Raw genomic sequence first — 27,849 nt, 5'->3', positions numbered from 1 at the left:
ATGAAAATAAAAGATCATTCAAAATATGAACAAAAAATAATATAGCATATAAACAAACTAAAATAATGATAACAAAGTTTTTTCAAAAAAATCTTTTTTGGAATTACACCAATTTAAAAATAGATTTCATTACAAATTTGTATCTGCAATATTTATTGCTTATTTATTATACTCTATACAAATATATTATAATATTATACATTGTTTTCATTTATTTGTTTTGTTAACAAAATGGAAAGTAAAGTTTCGCTGATGTATATTTTTCAGTGTGGGTTTATTTGTGAAACCACAAACACGTATAGACATAAATTAATTAGTTAATGACTACGACAAAGCTACTGTTTGTTGAACACACGTTACGTTTTGTGACTCTATATGGGGCAAGTTGTCTCAACAGTAGAACCTGTCATTAAAACAGCATTTTACTTTTCAGCAAAGTTTAATTTTCTGAATGCCAAAAAGGTGGACCATGAATATAGTTTTGACATTTATTGTGTGGCACAAATGGTATACTTAACTTACAGACACCATTATTGTACATCATTTCAATAAGAATGCATCACACTCCATGTTTCTTTCAACATTTACATTGTAAACAAATCTCAAAAATATTTACATTAAGGGACCCTTGTGCACTGTATTAATGCATGTGGACTGTGTGCATTAGATTTTGGATTGAAAAAAAATATATATATATAATTTTAACGTAAGCAAAATTTTGCCATTTAAATATATCTTCAGACAACAACCCAATGATTGTTCAGACGATCCCATTAACTCATCGCAGTATCTGTTTTTCCCTGAGGTCTGCCCTCTTCTCAGACCTGCTTCAGATTTTTTCGATCACTCTTTCTAGTAAGAATATTAATCTTTCTCTGTTCTTTTCATGTGGACAATCCAGCCTGTTGCATTCTGAACTGCTTTTCACATGATTCGTTATATGCTCCGATCTTCGGTCTCTTTCAAGGGCCACTCTGTCCTTTGCCAAAGCTTCTCTGTCTTTCTGCAGTCTGACTCGGTCCTGTTCCAAAGACGCTTTGTCTCTGTTAACCGCAGCTTTGTCCTTCTCTACCTGGGCTCTGTCCCGCTGAAGTGCTGCTCTTTCCCGATCAGCAAGGGCCCTTTCCCGCTCTAGAAGGGCTTTTTCTCTGTCCAGGCCTCCGAGCTCCTTTTCTAGAAGCTGTCTTTCTCTTTGAAGTTTGGTTCTCATGATGTCCAGCGAGTGACTTTCTGTCGTCTGCTTGCCTTTTTGTCTTGCTTGCTTACTCAGATGCAGTCTGGAGGCCGGCGACACGTTCACCGGAGTTCCTTCCTCTTCCAGGAACTCCAGTATTTCCCCTTTGACTTTAATCTGGCGCAGCCTCTTACTGGGATGAGGTGCACTATCATTGTCAGCTTCTGATGTGATCACTTGCTGGCTGATCTTTTCGTCAAACTCTTCACCCAGAGCATCGTCCATGAGATTGAACCATTTCCAGCAGGTGGGGTTCTTCTCCACACCGGCGGGGGGATATTTTGCATCCTTGAAAGAGTGAAATGCATTAAACTGGTCAACGTGTTCTGTTAAAGCTGGCATTTGAAAAACACAATTACAAGTGAGACCAACCTTATATCTTGCTTTCAGGTTTTCCCACTTTTTGGCAATCTGCTCAGTTGTCATCTTTTCCTCAAGCCCCATTTCTCTGAGTATTGCGCTGCAAATAAAATAAAATAAAATAAATCTGAACACATGTTTTGAGAAATCAAGGCAAATTTTAAGAACGCAAATCTCACCTCCAGGCTGTTTTAGACGAATTTTTCCTCCCGTCAAACAGCGCTGAGTTGCTCGACCGCAGCTGTATCAGTTTTGTGATATCCTCAGTAGACACTAGTGCACATAAAACAGCCGGTTAGTTGGCTTAATACTCACACTACTAATTAGTTTCGCGCAAAAACGAACAACTTACTTTTATAGATGTGTTTGGAGCTGGTCGACGCCGAATCCATATTTTATATCACTTCGGAAAACAGATTTCTAGGGCCCTTAATAGTGCACGATGCCAGTGTGATTCTGTTATCATACCCTCCCTGGGAAAATGGCGCCGTACGAGCACAGCCTGGATAGGCTGCCTACTAAGTGCATGTCCTTATTTTGAAGGAGTGAATTTGCGTCTTTAAAATGTATATTTCTTGAAATACACATTTGGTTTGACTTACACAGAATTATTACGTGTGTTTGGAATAGTAAACTCAAACGCATTGACGAGATCTTTTGATGGCTACTAACTAGGGTAAACCATAGACGGGCTAAACCAAAGACCAAAGAAAGGTAATTAGCAATACATGGGGGCGTGGCTTATTAGATCGAAGGGTGTCTCTAATACGTACAATAATAATTTTTAGTTCTTCTTTGTGTATTATTAAAGTCTCTGAGTATCGTTATTATTTCTGAATTATTGTCCAGATGTAGATTAAAGAATCATAGTATTCTAAAACTACTGTAATTGGTCTATCCCGGACAGCGCTGAGAAAAATAACAGGCTCCGCGAGACAATAAGCTCACATGACAGCTGTTACTTTTCTCAGCGCTTATCAGAATAGAACAATCAGAGCCGTTTGTGGTTACTAGATGAAGATTTTATTTTTATCTTTTAAAAGCGAGATCGCAGCTACGTTTTCCATTTAAGTGTTAACAAAAACCTTTATTTTTAGTTTACAAAAATTAAAGCATCCTGAAATTTGAATACACTCGCGGTTCTCTAGCAGCACTGCCCAATGAAGACAACTCAGAGGCAGTTAGTGACTAGATTTACTTATTAATACAATACTCTTGGATAAAATAAACAGCTGCTTTTATCCTACCAAGATCTTTGAAAGATGTTTGCAATCTCAACTAATGCACTTGACCTTTACAAGCCCCTGCTAAACTATTAATAATAGAGGGGGGCTCCTTCCCTAAGAACAGTCAACAAGTCCTGTCAACTAATTGGACAATTCTGCGCCTTGATCAAGGGTCTCACCTCAGTGCTCGTCATTCACTCACTTAAGATAATATATCTTAAGTTTAAGTTCAGTTTAAGTTAAATTACATTTATTCAACCTTGTGTCATTCCAAATCTGTATGGCCTGTTTCTTCTGCTGAACACAAAAATAAAATATTTTGAAGAATGTTCATAGTTAAACTGATTCAGCTCCCTTTGACTCCCTTTGTTCTGATTTTTTTTTTAAAAAAAGGTTATCATTATTATTCTAAATATCTTCTCTTGTGTTCAGCAGAAGAAATAAAGTCATACAGGTTTGGAAGAACATGAGGTTGAATGTTATTAATTTAATTTCATTCGAGCAATGACTGTATGGACATATGTATAGTGCAAATGCAATCATCTCCTTTTTTCCACAAATGGACCTTCACACATGGAACTCTGTTCCATCGGTCTCCCTGCCTTTTTTTCATATTGATATCCAAATGCATTTTGCATCATCAGTTCAGTCATGCGAAAGGGTGTCCTTTGTTGTCCAGTGTGGAGCAAGGGGGCTAATCTCTGTGCATATGTCCTTAAAAGCACTGTTGCTGTTTTCCTCTTAAATTATTAAGCTTCTTCAGCGGCTTTAAAACATTGAGAGAAGATTAGCGAGGTTATTCTGTGACGGTGTGTTTGTGCGTGTGTGTGTGTGTGTCTTCTCCTTTCTGTTCATGCATTGATGCTGTTTGGTATCTAAATGAGAGCAGTCCAACAGAGGCTGATCGATCCATCGGTGCCAATTAAGCCTCATTCCTTTGTCTTTCAGAATCACATTTGCTATCACGTCACATTGCATCTGTTACTAAAGCAACCAAAATGGTTATTTTGTACCTAAAATCAACATCTGGATCAGATACATATGTTTGCTATATAATTCAGATCCTATTGCATGCTTGTGTTTTCACCCTGAACAGAGAGTGTTTGACATGAACTGTATTGTAATTTCCCTCTATGTGAATCTGTGTCTCTCTAATCCAGCAGTCTGAATCCTGTGTTGGGGAAGAAGAGGGGGTTGTATGTGTCTCTGTAATCTTGCTATGTCTGTGTGCAACTGTGTTGGTAATCCTGCTGTGTGTGTGTGCATGCTGAACTGTATTTCTCTAATGTAATCCTATGACAGCGAGCATTTATGCACGTGAATGGTCGTCAATGTTAAAGCATACATGCTTTATGCGTTTAGCATCATTTTACATTGTATGGCTGGCCGCACGGGCACACACTCGACTCCACGTGTGGGCAGGTTTTGACATCATCAGGCGTCATTGCCGTGCTGAGGTGATATGGGAGGGCAGGATCAGCAAAGACATTTGGCTTGATCTCTAACTTTCCTGAGGCGTGGCTGGGGGAAGGGAACGACTGGTTCGGAATGACGAACTGGAATTAGGATAAAGATAGGAAGTAGTCTCAGATCAGCTGTTTCCAATTTGAACCATTATGGAAAAATCGACAAATCTAGTCTCATAGATATCTTGGGGTTTAATACAAAATAAGAATGTGTAGTAATCCAAGTTTTAGAAGAGGTCTGTCGGGGGTCAAAATTTTCATTTTTGGGTTGACTGTCCCTTTAAGTGGTCTTTTATTTCATTATTAATATATTATCTGCAATTACCGTTTTTACAAATATACTTTTAAGAATTGAAGTACACTACAAGTGCACATTAAATACAAATAAGCACACTTCTTCTTCACAAAGGTTGACATAGCAAATTGGAGGTAAGGGCAGATGCTCAATCAACTCTGGGCTATGGAGAAGTGGGTTTAGCGATGGAGACCACGTCGCGAGAGCCTACCATGCTGTAGCCGAGCGGATAGGCAGCACTATTTATAGCTAATCCTGTTTAAGCGAGGTCATGCTCTCTACCATCCCTGAGACAGAGCAGTGGAGTTAAACGCTCGCGTGCCAGTGTACTAGAAGCACCGCGTGCGCTTTTAGCTCATCCTACCAATCAAAAAACACAACACATACACAAATCACATCCAGGATTTTCTGCTTCTTTTGCCAGTAGTTTCACTATAGGAGAAAGGGCTTTAACCACCATAGAATCTGAAGGGGGCGATTATAATATTATAATTAGTTCTGTCAAATGATTAATCGCATCCAAAACAAAAGTTTTTTTTAACATAATATATGTGTGTGTGTTGTGTATATTATGGATCATACACTATATATTTTGAAAATATGTACACTATATTAGCCTAATATTCATATAATTTATATTATATATAAGTATATTTCATTTTTAAAAATCTTTTTCTAAAATATATACATGCATGGGTGTATTTATATACACAGTAAACACACTGTCATGGTGTAAACCAAGTGTAAGGATTCATTTTATTTGCATTTTGACACTGATGAGGCTGACTAAAAATATCACTTTCTACGTTCTGTCTTCGTACTGACAAACACAGCATTGGGTAATGAAGTGCAGCAGAGCATCATCACAATTATTACAAATTTTGAGGTAATGTTTTGTCATATGTACTTGTAATTGGGGTATTATAATTAGTGCTGTTAAATGATTAGTCGCATGCAAAATAAAACTTTTTGTTTACAAATCTGTGCTGTTTGCAGGGGCCCTCAAAGCACAGGACCCTGTATATAACTTTATGTGTGTGTGTGTGTGTGTGTGTGCAATAGCTTCTATCATGAATCTATAGTTGATTTTGTAATCTTATCTTCATTCAGTCTTATGTTTGATGTGATGGATTGTAGAGATAAAGCCTTCTAAAGATAATAATTTGTAAATCTCTACCGTGGCCCTCCTCTTGTTGCTAATAATATTACATCAAGTTTAGCCTGGCCTGCTTGTCCATCACACTGAAGTATCTTTGCGGGTTGCTGGTGATGACAGCTGTTTCAACAAGGGATGACACCTGTACCTAGGATAAGCACTGGCCAATTGGAGTCTGAGTTAAATTCCGAGCCGCGCCTCTGACGTAGACAGCCCACAGCGCGCGGTGGGCGGGTCGTTACGGATCGAGTTGTAGATCCACGGCGCGAGACTACTGATGCCAAGTGGAACTGACGCGCACCGGTTCAAAGTGAGTACACATGTATGCAAAGGAAATGTGTTATTATACACTATATAGGCGAAAAGTGTTGTTTCAGATCTTACAATATGGACCACGTTAGTTTTAAATCAAAAGGCAAGTCAATACAGATCGAAATTGTTAGGTTTAGTAGCGGAAACATGCTGTTATTCTATTAATTCTATGTTAGTATCGCGTGATTAAGACTAGTTTTTCTGCATGTCTTTTTTTATTTCTTGCTTATATAGTCCTAAGTGTTCTGCTTTATACCTTCTGACACACTTTTTTTTTTATTCTTAATGCAAATTCATTAGGCTACTATTTACCCAGACATTATGCACTAGAAAAAATATTTGCAGATGATTCTCTGTAGAGTATTACATTTCAGAATAAGTGCGTCAGTTGAATGTATTCTAATCACTTGAGAGTTTTTTTTCTTCTTCTTCTTCTTTCTTGGTATCGTAATGTGTATTTTATGCCCTTGCAACGCAGAGCTCATATGGACCCATTACTGCACGCAATGCTATTTGTGTCGCCAAGAGGATTTTGCATCGATGCCACAATGACTTCTTAACTGCCCTGTAACATGCTTTATGCTTTGGTGGACAGTGGGCTTTTTGGAGTTCGATTCGTTTCGATTTCTGTAATGTTTATCATTTATGCTGATAAAATAGACCAGTAAAATGGCATTATAGCAGCATTGTGGCCAGTCAGGGTGCGAATTATGTGGAGTCAGTCAAAAAAGAAGTTGATGGGGTCATAACACATGCTGTAATAATTATAAACACGTTTTTGTTTAGATAACCACGAGGTTTAATTACAAGCTAGTCAAAGATGCTAATAATAGCAGAAGTTGCTGAAGTTGGTAACCATAGCAACAGTTCGCCTTTTAAGCGCTTTCCTTGTGTCGACTAAATGTACATCATTACTTATCTTATTATAGGTTTACACATTACACATATTTCTCAGAAAAAAAACATCAGTATTTTGATTTAAATGTTTGAGATGAAGTTTAAGATGGTCACTTTGTAAAGCTTAGCTGATGATAGAGCTAAGCCTATGTGAAAATAAGTTTAAGTTATTTATTTGTTAAAATGAAATATATAGCCTATTTTGCAAAGGTGTTATGTGATGTTTGTTTTTTATATAGCCCTGAATGACCTGATATAGAGATATATAGAGAGCCTATATTTATCTTGTCCTCTAAAATAGCAAATTATTCCATCCGAATGCTCATTCATTAGCATTTCTCACTTATTTGCCTTATTTAGACAGTAAGTTTCCACATCTGACTTCCAGAGCATCATGCAGCATCACAATGACTCACACTCCTCATTCACAGCATGAGTAAATATAGATTTTCAGCATTCGTGTCACAGAAACGTTCACAAATTCTTTCCGTGTTCAGTTTATTTCTGAGAGCATTTAGTGTGGCACAAAGGTGCTCTTTGTAGATATATTTTATCAGAAGATCATCTTTGTTCCTCACATAAATGATTGTTTACATAAAACATCTAATAGTGGTATTAGTATTCTTGCCATACTTTAATAAAATATATCTTTTACTGGTACGAGTCTATTTCAAGTGATTCAAATAAATGTACCAAATAAAAGCTTTTTGTATACAGAAGAGTAACTCTTGTGCCTCAGGCGTGATCCGGCTGCACTTAGTTCCCTCAGAAGTCTAAATAAACTGAGGGTACTGTCTAGGAATGAGTAAATATGTTTGTCTGTGTTCAACAGCACATACTCTTCCCTACAGCAGCAGTGGCTGTGTGTCTCACTACTGCCACAGATTGACTAATTAGATTAAGCAAGAAGCTTTCCTGAGATAATCATTCAACAAGCCATTTCCTCTAATGGAAACTGTGCTTCTCAAGACCGTCCACTGAAGGTCAAATAACTTTATGCATTAAAGGAGAAATTTTGTGTTGACGCTTTGTAGTACAGACTTTGTGTTGTTTGGAGTAATTGTACGTGACGGCGAGTCACTTATGCTCTGAAAGCAGCACCTCCTGACTGTGCTGGTCGAGGGGCTGAATTTGTCTCGTTGTTGCAGGAAAGGACATGTAAAACAAATCTGTAAGTACTTTTCTATCTGTTTTCTGATAATGAATAGAGGTAGGTCAACTATCATGGTGTGTTTTAGTTTAGTGCTTCCGTAAAGTCATTATTTCAGTCATTTGTTTGGCAATTCAGATGTTTTATTCTGTAACTGGGATGCAGATAAAAAGGTAAAGGTAAAACTTTTGTGAGCAAACATTAGGAGTAGATTTAGTGTCTTAAAATATGTTGTTGTCCATGACCTTTGAGAGGGCTTTGATGTCACTGCCTTTGAATCGCAATATAATTTACAATTATAAAAATAATAGATTTCATTGCTGATTGTAGTGAAAATTGTTTATTCATTTGTTCAATCCATGGTAAATATAAAACTTAAACTAAATTACCATTAGAAATGCTGCCTTTACTGAAGTAAATTTTAAGAAGCACTATAATTCTAGAAATAAACTAAAACTAAAAAAAAAAAAAATCTAATAGTAATATTAAAAAAAAAAAAAATGTAAATGATAGCATATATACTATAAAATATATAAATAATACTAATATAAAAATATTTCCATTTAATTAAGCTTTTTTTTAAATACCCTCTGAAACCTTATTCCCTACTCTGTTTTTTGAACACATCTTTTGAGTCATTTCTATTGTCTTTGGCAGGTCACTCTTCTTGACGAGATGCCGGTTTTATGTAACAGAACTAATTTTAGCATTCTGTTCTTTAAGCAGACGTAACGGATCTTTCCGCTTAAGGGCCATTACAAAAGCCAACTGTCACTTTGCATACCTGTCAACATCATCTTTAACAGTGCTATATGATTTGAAGTGACTTCCTTTGTTGATTGACAGTGGTATCCCTTGATCTGGCAGTTGTGACAGTACACGAATAATCACATTTCATGTGGCTTCATGTGCTAAATGGTCATATAAGCTGACGTGGGAATGATAGAGCATGTAATGAACTTGCTTTTGTTTTGTTTTAGATGTAACTTGGTGCAAACCTGAAGATTTGACCTTCTGTGACTCCAGTCAACTCAAGATGAGAGAAGATATATCGGGAAATCAAATGGAAATGGCATTTGAATTACATCTGGTGTGTCATCTGAAGAGTTGCTTTTTGCATCCCTGAGGAATCAAGTCTGGATATTGTCACTGCTTACCTCAGGGGAAGCCACTTCTCCTCCACTTTTCGGTGCACTTCAGCGGGACTATGGCCAAAAACTCATTCCGTGGGTCGAAGTATAAGGCAGACGGCAATCATGATGGAGATTTTGGCTGCACACTCAAAGAACTTCGGTCACTCATGGAACTCAGAGGGACAGATGGATTACAGAGGATTCAAGAGTGCTATGGAGATGTTCAGGGACTCTGTTCCAGGTTAAAATCCTCACCAATAGATGGTAAATAATTCCTTTGCTACCAATGTTAATGTTTATGCATTAAAATACATTTATAATCACCAAACTTAGTAAAAGTGGACCAAAAGTTAGAACCAATAAATGGTCAATTTTAAATTAAAATTAATTAAAAATAAAACACTAACATGTGAATTTAGGCACCACGACATTATAATATACAGTTTAAAAATGTATATTCATGTTGAGACTTTGCTTAAGATAACATTTAACAGTGTATAACAGTAACTATAGGTGAGCTTCAGATGACAATAAAGGTAATCTAAATGTAAAATAGAGGAAATAAGCATACACTATTAAATATCCAATATTAAATGATACTAATAATTAAAAAAATATATATTTTGCCGGTTACCAAGATGGTTCCAATCTATCTACATACATATGTGTTCCTAGATAAAACACTTTGATCACTTTCAGTTTTGCTAAACCTCATGTCTTATATTTAACCAAATGGTTTATTGATGCTGAGACTGGTTTAGCCTGGTGGTTATAAATCTGAGCTGAGCAAAGGTTTTATGTTCAAACTTCACTGGGGTTGATCCATGACCTCTCACCATTTCAGCCTTGAGCAAGCACTTAACCTCAGGCTCTTCCTGGAAGACTGTCTCTGTAACAAGTGTAGCGTAATCGCTTCAGATAAATGCGTGAGCTAAATAACTAATTAGCAATTAGACGTTTCAGGCATCTTTTTCCATATGCTTTTTCCTGTAGCCATTAGCACTTTAGCGTTCATCAAGGACTATATTTTAGCATTAAAACACTCTTTCAGAATTTCCCTTTGACAGTGGAGCAATAATGGAGCAAATAATGAGGTACATAGTTTGACTGCATAATCCAGTTGAAAGGTCATGTCTTTTAAGAGAGAAAGTTGTGCCACTTAATGCAGTCAGTTGCTAATCTAACAGCATGTCTATTTTTGACCACATTATGAGGGATTTCCATCAAGCAAATATAATTAACTGAAGTCTAACTCGTGTTTTACAGTATGTCATTTTGCATTTTCATTAATATCACTTTTAAATAGGTTCCATTTTGTGACAATAGTTAATGAAAAATATTTCTAAAGCACTGATTAATCTTAGTCAAAGAGTATTTTAACTAATGCATCATTAAAATCAAAGCATTAATATGTTAACTAACATTAACTAATGGGACCTTTTATTATGAAATGTTAATGTTATTTTAAACTATGGACAGCCCTAATAATTTTAGATATTATTTCTGTTTTATATGTTTTTCTAAACCATTCCAAGTGCCTTGGTTATGAATAAAAGCTACAATGAATAACATGACCAGTCTTTTAAAAGGTTAATTACAGTGCATCTTTTCTAACTAAATTACAGTTATTATGTGTCAGTCAGCTGACAAAAGTTTAACCGCCGGACATTATTACCTTTCTTGTCACTTATTTGTTAACAAAGTGGCCATCACCATGTGTGCTGCTCCGGGTGTGTGCTCACAGTGTGTGTGTGTGTGTGTTCACTGCTCTGTGTGTGTGCATTTCGGATGGGTTAAATGCAGAGCACGAATTCTGAGTATGGGTCACCATACTTGGCTGAATGTCACTTCACTTTCTTTTTCTTTTCTATCACGTCCTTTTGGATTTTACAGTTCCTCTTTTTGCTCATTTCACCGTTTTATTAATTTTCTTCTGTGCTTCTAGTTTAGACCAATCGGTCTTCATATTATCTCAGCGAGCTGAACTCCAATCATTTGTCTAACACCATGATCAGCTTATGTTTCCCTTGATAATTCCAGCGAAATATGTTTACACTCTCCTCTTGTGATTCTTTCATTTAAGATTTTTATGTGTATTAGAAATACACAATCCATCTGTTATGAAAGAGTCCTATCTCTTGTTAAAATCTGACCTTGATTATTGTTTTTTTTTTGTCCTATTTACCTTGTCATCTGTCTATATTTTCCAGTTTGATATGCATTGGCTTACTGCTCTGTACTGGCATTTTTAGCTATGTGTAGAGCCATAACAGACAGTTGTAGTTGTGACAGGTGGGACCAGATCAATTTACATCATGTAATCCCATTCACCTTAAACCAAGGCAGGCTCTTTATTGCTCCGCTTCACTCTAATCTCACTGGCCGCTGCTCTGCTGCATGGGGTTTACATTCATTTTTGCCCTTGCCAACTGTGGGTTAACCTTTGAGGGGGCAGAGAACTAGCGTTTTGTAATTGAGCAAGGAAAGGAAGAGAGGGATTACACTGTGTTAGTGTTAAGGCTGTGCTCTTGCTTGTGTGGGGAGTGGAAATCTTGGTATTTTTTGGAATCCATTATATTTAAAATTAAAAACTAAGCAAAGTAAAAACCATCTCCAAATCCAATTCAATTTCTCAAGCGTTTTAAAATATAGCTAGAACAAGTTGACCTTTTTCACTTGATCCATCTGTAATTTTTAGGACACGTTAAGTCATCAGTATGTTTTCTCTGTACTATTTCAAAACGTGTTTTTAAATTGCAAACTCAGTACATATCAGAGATATGGCATAAGGATGTATAGATTATCTAAAAGTCATATGTTGAGTACCCAATAAATCGCTATGTAAATGTAACAAATTATGTGTAATTCAAACATTGTCATTAATAATAATCCCATCAGAAGACCAATGTCGACCAACATTCATTAGTCGGTGACTTTAAAGGAGGGGTGAAATGCTCGTTTTCACTCAATATCCTGTTAATCTTGAGTACCTATAGAGTAGAACTGCATCCTTCATAACTCCAAAAAGTCTTTAGTTTTATTATATTCACAAGAGAAAGATAGTCTGTACCGATTTTTCCCCGAAAACACGAGCAGCTGGAGGCTTGACGTGTAGGCGGAGCTAAAGAATCACGAGCACCAGTAAGTTTTTGCGTTGAGAGCGCTTGGAAGCTGTGACACCGTGAGGACAAAGCAAACCATGGCTTACAGTCAGATTCAGCGTATATTTATGTTCCAGAATCAGATCCCGAGGCTGAAACTGAACGAGAGCAGCAGCAGCAACGACTCGCTCCGAGCGGGGCTCGAACCCGGGTCTCCGATGGGAGGCGGACGCACTAACAAGAAGGCAGAGATATTTGAAGCAGTTTTACTCACCGCCTGCGGTTCCAACACACGATCGTGGCCCTTTTTCGTTGGGATTGCATCATCCTTAAGAAATAAACGATACGCAAATCCGTCGTCAAACTGGGCCTTGTTTGTAAAACAAGCATCTTCGAAATGCAGGGAACAAACAAAAACACTTGCACAAATCCGTTGATGCTCTGTAAAAATAAACTCCATCCACTGGTCCCTTAATGCTGTTTTTTTTTTTTGGTAATCTGTGCAGGGTTGTCTTGCCCTCGCAACCAAAAACACACTTCTTTTGTGACATTTCGCGACACTCTCGCTCTGATCAGTGAATGCCTAAACGGGAGCGCGCGCTCTTCCGGCAGACGTGCCCTAGGACCCATATAAGGAAATTCCACTCCATCTAATTTCACACAGAGCCATACTTGAAAAAAACTTTCCGAAACTTGTGGCAAACCGGAAGGAGTATTTTTATAACAGAAATACTTCTTCAAACGTACAACTTAAACTTTGTCCATGTTTAGCCCCCCCCCCCTTTAATGTTCATGTTTGTTACCCATCCAACTCCCTTTCAAAGGAGTTTATTGAATCTTTTAACCTTACACAGTGGATAAATGAGCCCACTCATCTACAAGGACACACTTTGGATCTAGTGCTCACTTATAGGCTTTCTGTCTCTGAGCTTGAGCTTTCTGATGTAGTTATCTCTGACCACAAGCCTATTTTATTCTCTTTGTCACTGCTAAATCTACCTTCTCCATGTGGTGTTGTTAAGCTGTCTTGGTCTTATTCCTCTCGGTTCCACCTGGATTTTAACGTGCTATTTGATGAACTGAGCTCACAATTGTCATTGGACACTTCACTTTCTGATCTGAATGTTGACCAACATCTTGAAATGCTAAATAATGTATGGATGGACACTTTAAATGAGACTGCTCCTCTCAAAGTTTTAAAACCAAAACCTAAATCTGAAAGGTGGTTAACTCCCGAAATTAGTTCTTTAAGACAGGCGTGCAGGAAAGCAGTGCGAGAATGGAAAAATGATAGTCTTCAGTATTCACATAAGTCTAAGCACAGAAATTATTAACTCCCTCAAAACTTCATTCTGTCGTCAAGATTTAATTCATCCCCAGTATTTTAAATTGTTAACTGAGTCTGTTGGCCCCACTTTACTTTGCCTATTAAACAAATGCTTATTAATTCGTTCGGTTCCTGCATGCTTGAAATTGGCCTCAGTTACTCCTTTTCTCAAGAAGCCTTCCATAGACATGTCTGTTTTAAACAACTACTGTCCAATTTCTGTGGTCCCTTTTATCTCTAAGGCACTGGAAAAGATTGTTTTGTGTCAACTACAATCTTTTCTAAGTACTAACCACATCTCAGATTTCTTTCAGTCTGGCTTCAAGCCTTTCCATAGCACTGAGTCAGCTCTACTCTGAGTGTTAAACAATATCTTAGTAGCTACTGATTCAGGTGACTTCGAGATTTTAATTCTCTTAGACCTGAGTGCTGCCTTTGACACTATAGATCATCAGCTGCTCCTGTCTAGATTAGAATTTTTTGTGGGGCTAAAAGGCTCAATCTTGAATCAGTTTAAATCCTATTTAACGAATCAATATTTTTCAGTCAAAATTGTCAACTTTAGCTCCTCTGCTGCTCATCTCCATTTTGGACTTCCCCAGGGATCTATCCTAGCACCTCTGCTTTTCTCCCTCTACATGCTTCCCTTAGGTTAGATTCTGAGAAGGTATGGTGTGTCCATTTCTATGCCTTGTATTGTGGCATCTCAAAGTCCCAAGTAGCTCATTTAAAATTGGTCCAAAATGCAGCAGTCAAATTTCTTAAAAAAGACCACAAATATGATCCTGCCACCCCTTTTCTGCGAGCTCTTCATACCCTAAAATTTTATGTAATCTTAATGCAATAAACTATTTTTTTTATTAATAAATAAAACAGTAAATAAAATTGATTATTGGATCTATGTTCAATGAGTTGCTGTTTGTGAAATTTGCTAGCAATATCTGAGTGAAAATTGTTTCTACACCAAATATTTAAATGTTTATTCTGCTCTTTCTCTCTGTTTAGGGTTAAGTGGTCATTCTGATGACATTGCAAGAAGAAAAGAAGAATTTGGAAAGAATTTTATACCTCCTAAAAAGTCAAAAACATTCCTTCAGCTAGTGTGGGAAGCATTGCAGGATGTGACTCTAATTATTTTGGAAGTCGCAGCCATAATATCCTTAGGCCTTTCCTTCTATAAACCTCCTAATGCTGAGAGAGAATGTAAGTATCATTGGGATTTTAAGCTCACTATGAATAATATGTTTTTTTCTTTTACTCAGTGGTGCTGTTGAATAACAATGAATTTGAAATTGTAACATGTCCTGAAGGTGATGTAGTGCTGTTATGTATTCAACTCACCCAGGGCCTCTGTTTAAAAAATATATATATATATATATATATATATATATATATATATATATATATATATATATATATATATATTTTACCTGAGCGCTGCTGTGCATTTAGAAGTAAACCCCTGCAAATCATGTTATTTTGTGTTTGCAATTGCACAGTCCTTCACTTCCTTCCTAAACATATACCCTGCTTATAATGTACCTCAAATAACCTATTAATATTTTATTATATGTGTACTCATATGTATGAATGTTTTTGGTTAAGTTTTTTTATGTTTTTGAAGAAAGTCTCATGCTCACTAAGGCTGCATTTATTTGATTTGAAAAATACACTAAAAGCAATACTTCTGTAAAATATCATTACCATTTAAAAACTTTTCTTGTATATAATTTATTCATGTGATGTTAAAGCTGAATTTTCAGCATCATTATTCTAGTCTTCAGTCACATGATCATTCATAAATCATTCTTGTATACTGATTTGCTGCCCCAAAACATTTCTTATTAGTAGCAATATTGACAACAGTTCTGCTGCTTAATGTTTTGGTGAAAACTGTGTTTTTCCAGAATTCTTTGTTGAATGGAAAGTTTAAAAGAATCTTACTGACCCCAAACTTTTAAACAATAGTGTACATATAATCTTATGTATAATATAAGACTTATACACACAAGCTGCTATAGTAGCTATTTTTACTGTGACTTTCTCATTGGTGCAGACTGTGGTAGGGCGGCTGGAGGAGTTGAGGACGAGGGTGAGGCAGAGGCGGGCTGGATTGAGGGTGCTGCCATCCTCTTGTCTGTCATCTGCGTGGTTCTTGTCACAGCTTTTAATGACTGGAGCAAAGAAAAGCAATTCCGTGGACTGCAGAACCGCATCGAACAAGAGCAGAAATTCACTGTGCTCCGAGCTGGTCAAGTCATTCAGATTCCTGTGGCCGAGATCGTGGTCGGGGACATTGCACAAGTAAAATATGGTAAAAAGATTTCCCTTCTCCCTTAAGATTGACTGTTTTTAAAAAATTATACAATTAAGAAAAATGTTTACATATTGCTTTACGCTCTTAAATTGAAATGTTGAAGTAACTGTTATGTAGATTTTGCCATTGAGTTTATGATGACCTTATCAGTCAAGCTTCAGAAAAGGACAAAAAATTTGTACATTTTTAACTTTTAGAATTTTCAGTTTTCAAAATAATTACAAAGAAAGCAAGTAACACATTCAATTAAACATAGCATTTTAAAGTAGAAAGATTGACTCAATCTTTTTATTTACATCTTTTTACAACCGTTTGTTGTAAATGCAACCAGAAATTCTGTGAGATTAAAGATTCAAGGCAAGTTATGAAATCAACTACTCTTTTAACTTGCTTTTTTATTAATTTTTTTCCATTTTGGAGTTTGACAGCCATTGAATTAACAGTTTTTTTATGGAAAAGTGCTGTGTGAAGAAAAGAATTATGGGAAAATACAGCATACAGGTTTGGAAAGACCTCAGAGTGAGTGAATGACAAAATTATATTTTTTGGCTTAGCTATTCTTTTAATAAATAATGTTAAAGCATATAAAAATAGTTTTTTTTTTCATTAGTATGTGTGTTTCTTCTTGTTTTTTTTTAAGCATTTGCCGTGCTTGATTAAAAACCTATCTTTTGGCTTGCGATGCAAACATCTGTCTGTTGTGTCTCAGACGACACCATCTGTCCTTTGCTTTGTTCTTGCAGGTGACCTCCTTCCTGCTGATGGTGTACTAATCCAAAGCAACGATCTAAAAATTGATGAGAGCTCCCTCACTGGAGAGTCAGACCATGTCAAAAAAACTGCGGACAAGGACCCTATGCTTCTTTCAGGTTTTGCTCAGATTTTTTTCACTAACAATAACGGTAACAACCAAAAATGTCAAGACTGATGCAGTTTTACAATTGCAGCACTTACATACAACACCTGGTCACATGTCCATTTTTGTCCTGTTTACTCAGGCACGCATGTGATGGAGGGCTCCGGAAAAATGCTGGTTACAGCAGTGGGGGTGAACTCTCAGACGGGAATCATCTTCACTCTCCTCGGAGGTGGAGATGATGATGATGATGACGATGAGGAGAAAAAAGAAGAGAGGGAGAGGAAAAAGAGGGAGAAGGAGGAGAAAAAGCGGGAGAAAGAAGAGCAAAAGAAAGAAAAAGAGCGGAAGAAGAAAGAGAAAAGAGAAAAAAAGAAAAGTATGTTCCTTAATAAGTTGTCTTTCTGAAAGGCATTTCCCAAATAATAACCAAAGTATCCGTTTCTTTTCTAACCAAGTTTAGGTTTTCTCCTCAAAATTGTATTATTATTAAATAGCCAAACTATTTGAAATGCTTTAACCAGGGACTAGAAGCATCACTTTAAACCTACATGAATAGCATGCCGTAAGAGTCACATCATGTCACAAATATCTGATTAATCCATCTCAATTTTCAGCAGCCAAAAAGCCAGATGCAACAGATAAACAGAAAGGTTTGTATTAGCACATATGCTGTAACTGTATGTCATAGCATTTCCTTTAGATCGGTGGTTCTCAACTGGTGGGTTGTGATGTAAAAATGGGTCACAGGTCTGTTCTGACGGGCAAAAACAATGCTAATAACAAATAATAAAATGCAGCAAACTATATAATTAGGCATTGCCTCCTATATCTATATCCTACAACAAAATTGGACCAATACAGTGTTTTGGTGCTAATACATCTGTCACTTGTATAAATCTAATTAAATTAGGTAGATGACATGCTTTCATTATCAGAAAACAAACAAAGCTATGCAAGATATGACAAAATATGAACCAGACTGCTTTAAATATGGGTTTGTGTTCGTGGTCTGTTTTTTTATTTTTAGAAACCATCTAAATTCAAGGGGACATTCTGAAACCAAATTTTTTCCTGTTCAGCCTATGTAAATTTTGTACACTGATGGGTCTATAGAGTTTTTTATTAACAAATTTCAATGTTTGATTCAAGGGCTATTTTTGTTACTTTGGACATTTGTCAAAACTGGTTGAGGACCACTGCAGGAACATCACAGGAAATAGCAGTCAGTGACATAGTTCGATCAGTAGTTGCTCTTTTGACACGCATTGTGTGCCTTTCTTTCCTTATGTATTGAGTGTTTAAGTTGTGAGAATGTCCTGTGAACATATGCTTACTGTCCTCTTAATCTACTTTAGATTAGGGCTTTTGGCCTTACTGCTCTGCTTTTTCCTCTTGTCCACATACGAACACATACAGGCACATACTGTAAATATTGGGCTGTCAGAAGTGTTGCAAGCAGAATTCAAACTCATTTTGGCCAAATGAACATCGGAATGCTTTACACTACCGTTCAAACATTTGGGGTCAGTAGGACTAATGTTTTCGAAAGTCTATTATGTTCACAAAGTCAGCATTTATTAGATAAAAAATACAGTAAGACCACTAATAATGTGAAATATTATTACAATTTAAAAATATATATTTTACTGTATTTAAAGAGTATTTATTTTCATGATGGAAAGCTGAATATTCAGCAGCCATTACTGTAGTCTTCAGTGTCCATGACTCAGAAAGCATTATTATCAATGTTGAAAACTTATTATTGCACTTTATAAAATGAACATGCAATAGTTACATTATGAAGTTATATTGTTATTTTTATAGTTTGATACATGCACAGCCATTGTACAGTGCAACATTTATAAAACCAGTTATAAGTACATTTAAATTAGATTTTTTTTTATTTTAACTTTACTCTCATTCAGAGAAGGATGGAGGTAGAGTGGAGATGGAGCCCCTTAACAGTGACGATGAGACAGAAGAAGAGCCTAAAAAAAACAAGCTTCCAAAGAAAGAGAAATCAGTACTTCAAGGGAAGCTCACCAAACTTGCTGTACAAATCGGAAAAGCAGGTAAAAAAATAAAAAAATAAAAATAAATAAATAAATAAATAAATATATATATATATATATATATATATATAATATATATATATATATATATATATATATATATATATATATATATATATATACAGTGTACAGAGCTGATTCATATGTTTTTCCTTGTACAATAACGCAAAGGGAAGATTTTAAGTTGTGTGTGTTTTTTTCCCTCAGGTCTCTTCATGTCAGCCATCACAGTTCTCATTCTTGTGGTACTCTTTTTGGTGGACACTTTCTGGATCCAGGGGCTTCCCTGGATTAAAGACTGCACTCCTATCTACATCCAGTTCTTTGTCAAGTTCTTCATCATCGGCGTCACTGTGCTGGTTGTTGCCGTGCCAGAGGGTTTACCACTCGCTGTCACCATCTCATTGGCCTATTCTGTGAAAGTATGTGGTCTCTTTTTTGCAGAGGTCTCATGACAAACTTATACATACAAATCTTACCACTATAGGAAAATCATCAATGTCATTCTCTGTAGAAAATGATGAACGACAACAACCTGGTGAGACATCTGGACGCTTGCGAGACGATGGGAAATGCCACTGCAATTTGCTCTGATAAAACAGGCACCCTAACCATGAACAGAATGACTGTGGTTCAAGTGTTTATTGGAGAAAGACACTACAAGAAGGTTCCAGAACCAGATTTGATTCCTGCCAACATCATGAATCTCCTTATCACAGGCATTAGTGTCAACAGTGCATATACTTCAAAAATATTGGTAAGAAACTACATTTTGCATGTACTTTAAAATATCCACAGGGTCCAAAAACTGTTACCACAAGAGAAATTGCTTCTAAATTGCATATTTGTTAAATGACAAATGATATTATCAGAATAGAAATTTGAGTGAAGAATTAATATGAATTATTTTGTCCTCATTTCAATTTAATAGCATCAAAACGAGCTTCATGAACCCCATACGTTTCTGTAAAATATGTCAGGTCACAAATTAGTATAACAAATTAAATATAATACGGTGTCATATATCATATTTTAAAAAATAATTTAGTATATAATGCTATATTTGAGTTATTCTATTTATGTTATAACCTGCCTTTATTTCAAATGTATTTATTAGGATATTTATTTATTTATTTATTTTTTATTAGATATTATTTAGTTAAAGAAATCAATGTGATTTTATACTTTTGGGCCACGCTGCTTTAAAACTTGTTTAGTTATTTATGTGATTTTTGCTCTCTTTTTTGTAAGACTAGACTTGGTTTTTATGATTTTCATAAATGCCTTTTTTTCGTCTAGCCTGCTGAGAAAGAGGGCGGTCTGCCCCGTCAAGTTGGAAACAAAACTGAATGTGCCTTGCTAGGGTTTACCACTGATTTACGAAAAGATTACCAAGCCATTCGCAATGAATATCCTGAGGAAAAACTGTACAAAGTATACACCTTCAACTCAGTGAGGAAATCCATGAGCACAGTCCTTAAAAATCCAGATGGAAGTTACCGTATGTTCAGCAAAGGAGCATCAGAAATCCTTCTGAAGAAGTAAGTGCACATTTAATATTTCAGATGATAATGATCTTCAGGTGATTTGCTATTTGCTAGATTATGTTACAGGTGGTATTATTATGGTGAGGGATGTTCTTACTCAATAAATCATTTCATTGGTCAGACATCTTTATAGTTCAGGTTGAGTCATTTTAGGCCACGTCCACACGAAGCCAGAGCTTTCCCTATCCAATCTTTTTTTTTTCTCATCTCAAGAAATACCTACGTCTACACGAAACCACAAAACTAACACAAAATGATGTAGTATACATGCCAGACCAGCATGTGGCACTTTAATTCTGCCACAGAGATACACTGAAAATGGAGAAGACGACATGGACTATGCACATAAACCTAGCGTGTGGTATACAAACGAACATGGAACATTACATTTATTAATCTGTTTTAATGTTAGATAATAAAAAGACAATCATTCAGTGTTTGTTCATGTTTTTGTTGCTGTTATGTGACGTAGCATTGTTTGACTAGGGGCGAAACGTGGGGTGATGACATCATTGTCTCAGAAAATACACTTTTACAAGTTTAATTATTGAGGAATAATTGATATAATATGCCGCTAAAGTAAACAGTCCCTCAGAGAGCAGCTCTGAAGAGAGGGAATTTTTTTTTTTACCAAACTATGTTACAGACTTTTTATTAAGACCCTAAAGTGACAAAGTGACGTGACGTAGAGCCAAGTATGGTGACCCATCCAAAGTGCACACACACAGCTGTGAACACACACACACACCGTGAACACACACCCGGCAGTAAAGAATCATATCAACTTGTGGAAAATGGGCATCCGATGACCCTTTTAAAACTTTGAAAACACTAAAGATGCTGTTACCTTAGCAAAACTTTGCTGACAAAGAAGTCATTTGTCCACTCTCAGTAATGATAGGGATGCATGAAGCACCATTCAAACAGAAGTCACTTTCAAACCAAGCTCCTTTCTGTTGGTCAACGCAACAAATTGACATGAAAACTTGAACCTGATGTGAAATATGCATGATTCCAAGTTTATATATGAAGTGAGACTACATACTTGTATTGTTAAATTTCCAAAAAGTTATAATAGATCAATAATAATTAATATCTCCCCAGGTGCTGTAAAGTCCTTTCAGCCAATGGTGAAGCCAAAGTCTTCAGGCCCATTGATCGGGATGACATTGTGAAAGAGGTGATTGAGCCCATGGCCTCTGAGGGTTTAAGGACCATCTGCCTTGCATATAGGGACTTCCCTGTTTCAGATGGAGAGCCTGATTGGGATAATGAGGCAGATATATTAACTGGACTTACTTGCATTTGTGTGGTGGGCATTGAGGATCCTGTTCGACCAGAGGTAACTGCTCACTTGACTATTAATAACCCTACTATTCCTTCCACTTTACATGGAACATATGCATTTGGCAGTGAAAACAAAGCAAAGACATGCTGAGGTGCTCATTACTGTAAGTCAGCATGTGTTTGTTGACACCTAACCCCGGGTGGTATAATCGCCACAGGTCCCCGATGCTATTAAGAAGTGCCAGCGAGCAGGCATCACTGTGCGCATGGTCACAGGGGATAACATTAACACCGCTCGAGCTATTGCAACCAAGTGCGGAATTCTACATATGGGTGATGACTTCCTGTGCATTGAAGGCAAAGAGTTCAACAGACGGATACGCAATGAACTTGGAGAGGTGAGGGGGTCAAAAAAAAAAATCTGTTTTTATTAGCATGAAATGTTGATACTAAGACCTCATCATATTTTCAGATTGAGCAAGAGCGCCTGGACAAGATCTGGCCCAAACTGCGTGTACTTGCGAGATCTTCTCCAACTGATAAGCATACGTTGGTCAAAGGTAATGTGTTTTAAACAGGACTGTTGTTAAAGTTGTGGTGAATCTTGCAGTCCGACTGCGAATAAAATGGTTTGCTGTCTCTTTAAGGTATAATTGATAGCACCATCTTAGAACAGAGACAAGTAGTTGCTGTCACTGGAGACGGAACCAACGACGGTCCCGCGCTAAAAAAAGCTGACGTTGGATTTGCAATGGTAGGTTTTTTTATTTTTATTGAACTGTAAATATTTACTAGCACATCACTATAATAGACATAACAAATGCAAATGAATACTGAACAAATTAAAGAAAAAAAAATCTAGCTGTGTTTCAATCCAAGTAGAAAATTTAGTCTTGGTCAGGGTAGTGGCATATTTCATTTTTGACAGGAATGAAAATGACGATGTGAGGGTTAAAAGCAAAGTGATTTCAGGGGATTTGTAATGAACTGTAGTTTGAAGTAATAGTTCACCCAAAAATGATAATTCTGTCATTAATTACACACCCTCATGTCGTTCCAAACCCGTAAGATCTTTGTTCATCTTCGAAACACAAATTAAGATATTTTTGACGAGAATACTTCTTTTGCGCAAAGAGTCAAAAAGTCTTTATCACGCGTTCATGAGGGTACCACCATGATGCATGGTGCATCGAAGACTGACACAGAAAAAAAAAATTGTTAAACAAGGTAGTTATTTTTGTTTTCTAAGCACAGATGAAGTATTTTCATTCAGCGTTTTTGCTTGCTCAGGAGCAAATTACCCTTCTCCATCCCCAACTCCTCCTTTTGCCACAGTCAGGACTTGGCTTTCTGATATTCCATGTTGACTCCTTTTATCTTGGATAATGTGTTACACTTAAATTTCATTAAGTACATTAATGATATCTGCTTTGTTCTGTTTACCCTTGGGGGTAATGCTCATTCATGGCTGCATGGATGGGCAGGGAGTTTTTGCCCAGAACAGAACCATACAGCCAAACCAAACTGTATTCTAAGTGACTACTATTTTGATGATAGAGGTCCTGACAGAATTACAATTGAACCACTGATATCACATGGACTGTTTTAACAATGTCCTTACTACCTTTCTGGGCCTTGAGCGTGTCAGTTGCATTGCTGTCTATGCAGGGTCAGAAAGATAAAGAAAGGTCTTACTGGTTTGGAATGACATTTGGGTGTTACTATCGTATTTTCCGGACTGTAAGTTGTACTTTTTTTCATAGTTTGGCTGGTCCTGCGACTTATAGTCAGGTGCAACTTATTTATCAAAATTAATTTGACATGAACCGAGAGAAATGAACTAAGAGAAATGAACCAATAGAAAACATTACTCTCTCGGCTGTAGACGGTAATGTTTTCTCTTGGTTCATGGTTCTAAATAAATGCGACTTATATGTTTTTTTCCTCATCATGACGTATTTTTGTACTGATGCGACTTATACTCAGGTGCAACTTATAGTCTGAAAAATATGGTAACTTTTACTAGAGTAAAACAGTATAAAAAGTTGTGAATTTTGAAATTTACAGTCTAATACTTGAAGAGTGTCTCAACACAATGTTTTTAATCACTTAAAATTAAATTATATTGCATATATCCTGTATTATTCCAAAATAAGCATGAACAAGCATGGAAAATGAAAATTAATTAAATTTGACAGTGACATGTCTTGATCTGTCTTTTTAGGGCATTGCTGGTACAGATGTGGCTAAAGAGGCATCAGACATTATCCTGACAGATGATAACTTCAGCAGCATTGTGAAGGCAGTGATGTGGGGGAGGAACGTCTATGACAGTATCTCAAAGTTCCTCCAGTTTCAGCTGACAGTCAATGTGGTGGCTGTCATTGTGGCGTTTACTGGAGCCTGTATCACACAGGTTAGACTTCTGCTCCCACTTTCTCCCGTCCTCGTTGCCACCTCGTTCTTTCCATTAAACTTTTTACTTTGTCCAAAACAGGATTCCCCCCTCAAAGCTGTACAGATGCTGTGGGTGAATTTAATTATGGACACATTTGCATCACTAGCACTGGCAACGGAGCCTCCCACTGAGGCTTTACTGTTGCGCAAACCGTACGGCCGTAACAAGCCTCTCATTTCCCGCACCATGATGAAGAACATCCTTGGACACGCTGTATATCAGCTAACCATCATCTTCACACTGCTGTTTGCAGGTAAGTACCACCAAAAATATCTAGAGCAGGGTTTACCAAATGGTGGTTTGCGAACCACCGGGGAGTTTGTGAGGGAATTGATAAAGGTAACTTGCGCTAGATTTTTTTTGTGGGCAGAGGATTTAGCAATATTCTGCCAAAATAAAAACTCAGACTATTTAGTTTTGAATGTTTGAAAGTTAAGAATTTGATATAGAAATATTACTGTATGATTGTAACGGGTTTAGAGCATCCATTCAGGGTATATATCTAATATATCTCTGATTTCATTTTTTCTATAGGTGAGCAGATCTTTGACATTGACAGTGGCAGGAACGCTCCTCTTCACGCCCCTCCTTCCGAGCACTACACCATCGTCTTTAACACATTTGTGATGATGCAGCTCTTTAACGAAATTAACGCACGAAAGATCCACGGCGAGAGAAATGTTTTTGATGGCATCTTCAATAACATGATCTTCTGCTCCATTGTATTCGGGACCTTTGTAATCCAGGTACGTCACATTGTAAACTCTATAAGCCTGTGTCAATTATCAACAATTCTGAATCCCAACATGGTTTGTTTTTTTTAGATTGTAATCGTGCAGTTCGGAGGGAAGCCTTTTAGCTGTGTAGGTCTCTCTGTCGAGCAGTGGCTGTGGTGTGTCTTCCTTGGATTTGGCTCTCTTCTCTGGGGGCAGGTAGGCCTTGAAAAGCATTTTAACTGCTGACGACTTTTGAAACTATGCACTGGGTGATGTATTGTTTTCCTCACCTCCGACCAACAGTTGATAACCACCGTTCCCACAAGTCGCCTGAAGTTCCTGATGACAGCAGGTCATGGCACTCAGAAGGAGGAGATCCCTGAAGATGAGCTGGAGGAGATGGAAGACCTGGATGAAATCGACCACGCTGAAATGGAGCTAAGAAGGGGGCAGGTTCTGTGGTGCAGGGGTCTCAACAGAATTCAGACACAGGTACTAAATGAGGTTTCTTTCATTTGATGACTTAATTAAAGGAACACTCCACCGTTTTTTGAAATAGGGCTTATTCACATTATTTCCTACATTTAGATGGATTTAGATGGACACAAATGCATTTTTGTGTCAGTGCATGCATTGTTTTAGTTTGACTGGGTCGGCGTTAGCTTAGCTTAGCACAATGAATGGAATCCTTTGTTGCCAGCTAGCATGGCCTGAGTAAAAGTGATAAAAAAAAAAAAAAAAACCCACCTAATTACTTCTTGTGGCCTGCGTATTCACAACGAGTATAAAAAGCGATCCAGATTAACACTAGGCGATTTCCTAGGCAGATATTGACTTGGGACTATATTATGGGGAAGCACAGGCGAAGCACTGCTGCTTAGGCGAAGTAATTAGGTGGGGTTTTTTTAATTTTTTTGATCACTTTTACTCAGGCCATGCTAGCTGGCAACAAAGGATTCCATTCATTGTGCTAAGCTAAGCTAACGCCGACCCAGTCAAACTAAAACAATGCATGCACTGACACAAAAATGCATTTGCCCACCTATCTAAATGTAGGAAATAATGTGAATAAGCCCTATTTCAAAAAACGGTGGAGTGTTCCTTAAAATGGTTAGTTCATCCAAAAATTAAACTTCTGTCATTAATTACTCACGCTCATGTCGTTCCAAACCCGTAATACCTTTGTTCATCTTCCAGAACGTAATCAACCAAATGAGCGTTGTTTACATTCAGCGTTCACATGCTGTCTACTGAACATAAACAACTCTCATTACGTTGACTATGTTCTGGGATTATATCCAGCTCAACGGTGCAAAACCATAATGCACTGGATAGTTTGCCAAATATTCAGTTTGAGCCTGGCCTGATGGTAGAATGCTACTGACCTCTGATTTCTATTTGTTTTTGGTGCTTTTTCTTCAGATCCGTGTGATTAATGCTTTCCGGGATTCCATGTCTCCTTACGAAGGCCTTGAGACGCCAGAGTCTCGCAGCTCCATTCACAATTTCATGAGCCACCCCGAGTTCCGTATTGAGGATTCAGAACCAGCCATCCCTCTCATCGATGACACAGACCCTGAGGAGGATGCACCTACTAAACGAAACAAGACTCCTTCCCCACTGCCTCTAGTTTTATCCCCTAATCAGAACAACAATGCATCTGACAACAGGGTTTTCCATCAGCACAAAGATATATCCAAAACTATCCTTTCTCCAACTCCTGGAAGCCCACTGCATAGTCTGGAAACCTGTCTATAATCCGCTACCACTCTACGTCAGATCACGTCAATAACTGAGGACACGTTAGTTACGAAATCAGGGCTTCTGGGCCTCTGATAGTGAACTGGAAAAGACTTTCTTATTATATTTTGTTCCTTCAAATATTTTAATATAAGGTGTGTTGGATGTTCATATAGATACAGATATTGGGGAGTTTTGGATAAATTATTATTTTGGATGAAAAAGGTTCACATGTAGTTGCTGCTCTGTTTAATAGTGAGCAAACACTATTTGAAGGTGCACTATTTGCCTCTAAATCAGTTTTGATTTTGATTTTTTAGAAAGCTAGGAATCCTTAGATGATGTACATTAAATGGGAAAAGATATAATGCATACATTTTTTTAAAGGGGTATGGCTGGACCGTAAAAGTGATTGATTATAGGCCTATTATTTAATGAAAAGTAAAACTGCACACACAAAAATGACACATTCAAGGTGTTTTAAGGGAATGAAATATTAACTGGTTTACAGTGGTACATTGTGCTCATTTTTGTCTAGATTTTTGTTTCTTTTTAAATCAACCAATGATGAAGGCTATGCTAAAATGTTGTTTATCAGATTTGATCCACCTCTTTAAACCACAGACAAGGGCACAAACACACCACACAAGTCCCCTGAGTTTGTCAGGATGCTGTTTTATGAATTATTGTGATGGTAATAAGAAGTATTATTATTATTTACTGCAGATATAATTCATTCTGGGGAAATGTTAATGGTTTTAACAAAATGTAATAAGATGTTACAGAAATCTACACAGAAAACAATACAAGATTAGAAAAAGTAAGTAGGAAAGCAACAGAGTGAATTTGTGGGTACATTTTATTTCACTGTAGGTTTTTTTTCTAATAATTATTTGTGGCGTTTTTGCCTTTGTTATGATAGGACAGTGAGTAGACAGGAAACAAAGTGGGACAGAGAGAGAGTGGCGGGATAGATGTTTATGAAAAATAATTTTGTAAATATAAATGGTTATTGTGGTTTAATTTACATTTGGAAGTCTTTAAGTAATGTGTATGTTTTTGACAATAAAATATTCATATTTAGCTTAACCTAATCATTGGTTTTAATTTGAATCTTATCGTGTATATATTTGACAAAATTATTAGATTATTAAATAACGTACTTAACCATTCATGTGCATTCAAATTATAAATGC

At 36.9% G+C, this 27,849-nt stretch overlaps 2 protein-coding genes across 3 annotated transcripts; one reads left to right on the top strand and one right to left on the bottom strand.

Moving 5' to 3' along the window:
• Positions 1 to 250: 250 nt before the first annotated feature.
• Positions 251 to 2,448, bottom strand: zgc:171459 (uncharacterized protein LOC562056 homolog). The gene is made up of 4 exons (XM_052598025.1): positions 1,947 to 2,448; positions 1,774 to 1,867; positions 1,607 to 1,694; positions 251 to 1,522 (listed from the first exon to the last, which is right to left on the bottom strand). Exons 1-4 carry the CDS (start codon positions 1,984 to 1,986, stop codon positions 830 to 832), a joined length of 915 nt encoding a protein of 304 aa, XP_052453985.1. The 5' UTR covers positions 1,987 to 2,448; the 3' UTR covers positions 251 to 829.
• A 3,520-nt stretch (positions 2,449 to 5,968) lies between these two features.
• atp2b1b (ATPase plasma membrane Ca2+ transporting 1b) lies at positions 5,969 to 27,747 on the top strand. 2 transcript variants are annotated; one of them, XM_052598090.1, is made up of 21 exons: positions 5,969 to 6,047; positions 9,077 to 9,493; positions 14,663 to 14,860; positions 15,714 to 15,971; positions 16,718 to 16,843; positions 16,973 to 17,209; positions 17,448 to 17,483; positions 18,759 to 18,905; positions 19,113 to 19,327; positions 19,420 to 19,662; positions 20,205 to 20,446; positions 21,557 to 21,794; positions 21,958 to 22,137; positions 22,212 to 22,299; positions 22,387 to 22,493; positions 23,964 to 24,155; positions 24,237 to 24,450; positions 24,732 to 24,943; positions 25,022 to 25,129; positions 25,217 to 25,405; positions 26,336 to 27,747. In XM_052598090.1, exons 2-21 carry the CDS (start codon positions 9,304 to 9,306, stop codon positions 26,669 to 26,671), a joined length of 3,756 nt encoding a protein of 1,251 aa, XP_052454050.1. In that variant the 5' UTR covers positions 5,969 to 6,047; positions 9,077 to 9,303; the 3' UTR covers positions 26,672 to 27,747. The 2 variants fall into 2 exon arrangements, with proteins under 2 accessions (XP_052454050.1, XP_052454049.1); XM_052598089.1 differs by lacking the exon at positions 5,969 to 6,047 and adding an exon at positions 7,903 to 8,117.
• Positions 27,748 to 27,849: the final 102 nt, after the last annotated feature.

This window comes from Carassius gibelio, chromosome B25, assembly GCF_023724105.1.
Source record: "Carassius gibelio isolate Cgi1373 ecotype wild population from Czech Republic chromosome B25, carGib1.2-hapl.c, whole genome shotgun sequence".
Taxonomy (NCBI): Eukaryota; Metazoa; Chordata; class Actinopteri; order Cypriniformes; family Cyprinidae; genus Carassius; species Carassius gibelio.
This window is presented reverse-complemented; position numbering and strand designations above follow the sequence as displayed.

Bases quoted from the DNA above. Each gene is read 5' to 3' on its own strand.
- atp2b1b (XM_052598090.1), top strand. From the start codon at position 9,304: ATGGCCAAAAACTCATTCCGTGGGTCGAAGTATAAGGCAGACGGCAAT. The intron at 15,972-16,717 runs GTAAAAAGATTT...TTGTTCTTGCAG, and splicing joins CATTGCACAAGTAAAATATG to GTGACCTCCTTCCTGCTGAT. The intron at 24,944-25,021 runs GTACGTCACATT...TGTTTTTTTTAG, and splicing joins TCGGGACCTTTGTAATCCAG to ATTGTAATCGTGCAGTTCGG.
- zgc:171459 (XM_052598025.1), bottom strand. From the start codon at position 1,986: ATGGATTCGGCGTCGACCAGCTCCAAACACATCTATAAAA. The intron at 1,695-1,773 runs GTGAGATTTGCG...TTTTATTTGCAG, and splicing joins TCGTCTAAAACAGCCTGGAG to CGCAATACTCAGAGAAATGG. The intron at 1,523-1,606 runs GTTGGTCTCACT...CACTCTTTCAAG, and splicing joins ACCTGAAAGCAAGATATAAG to GATGCAAAATATCCCCCCGC.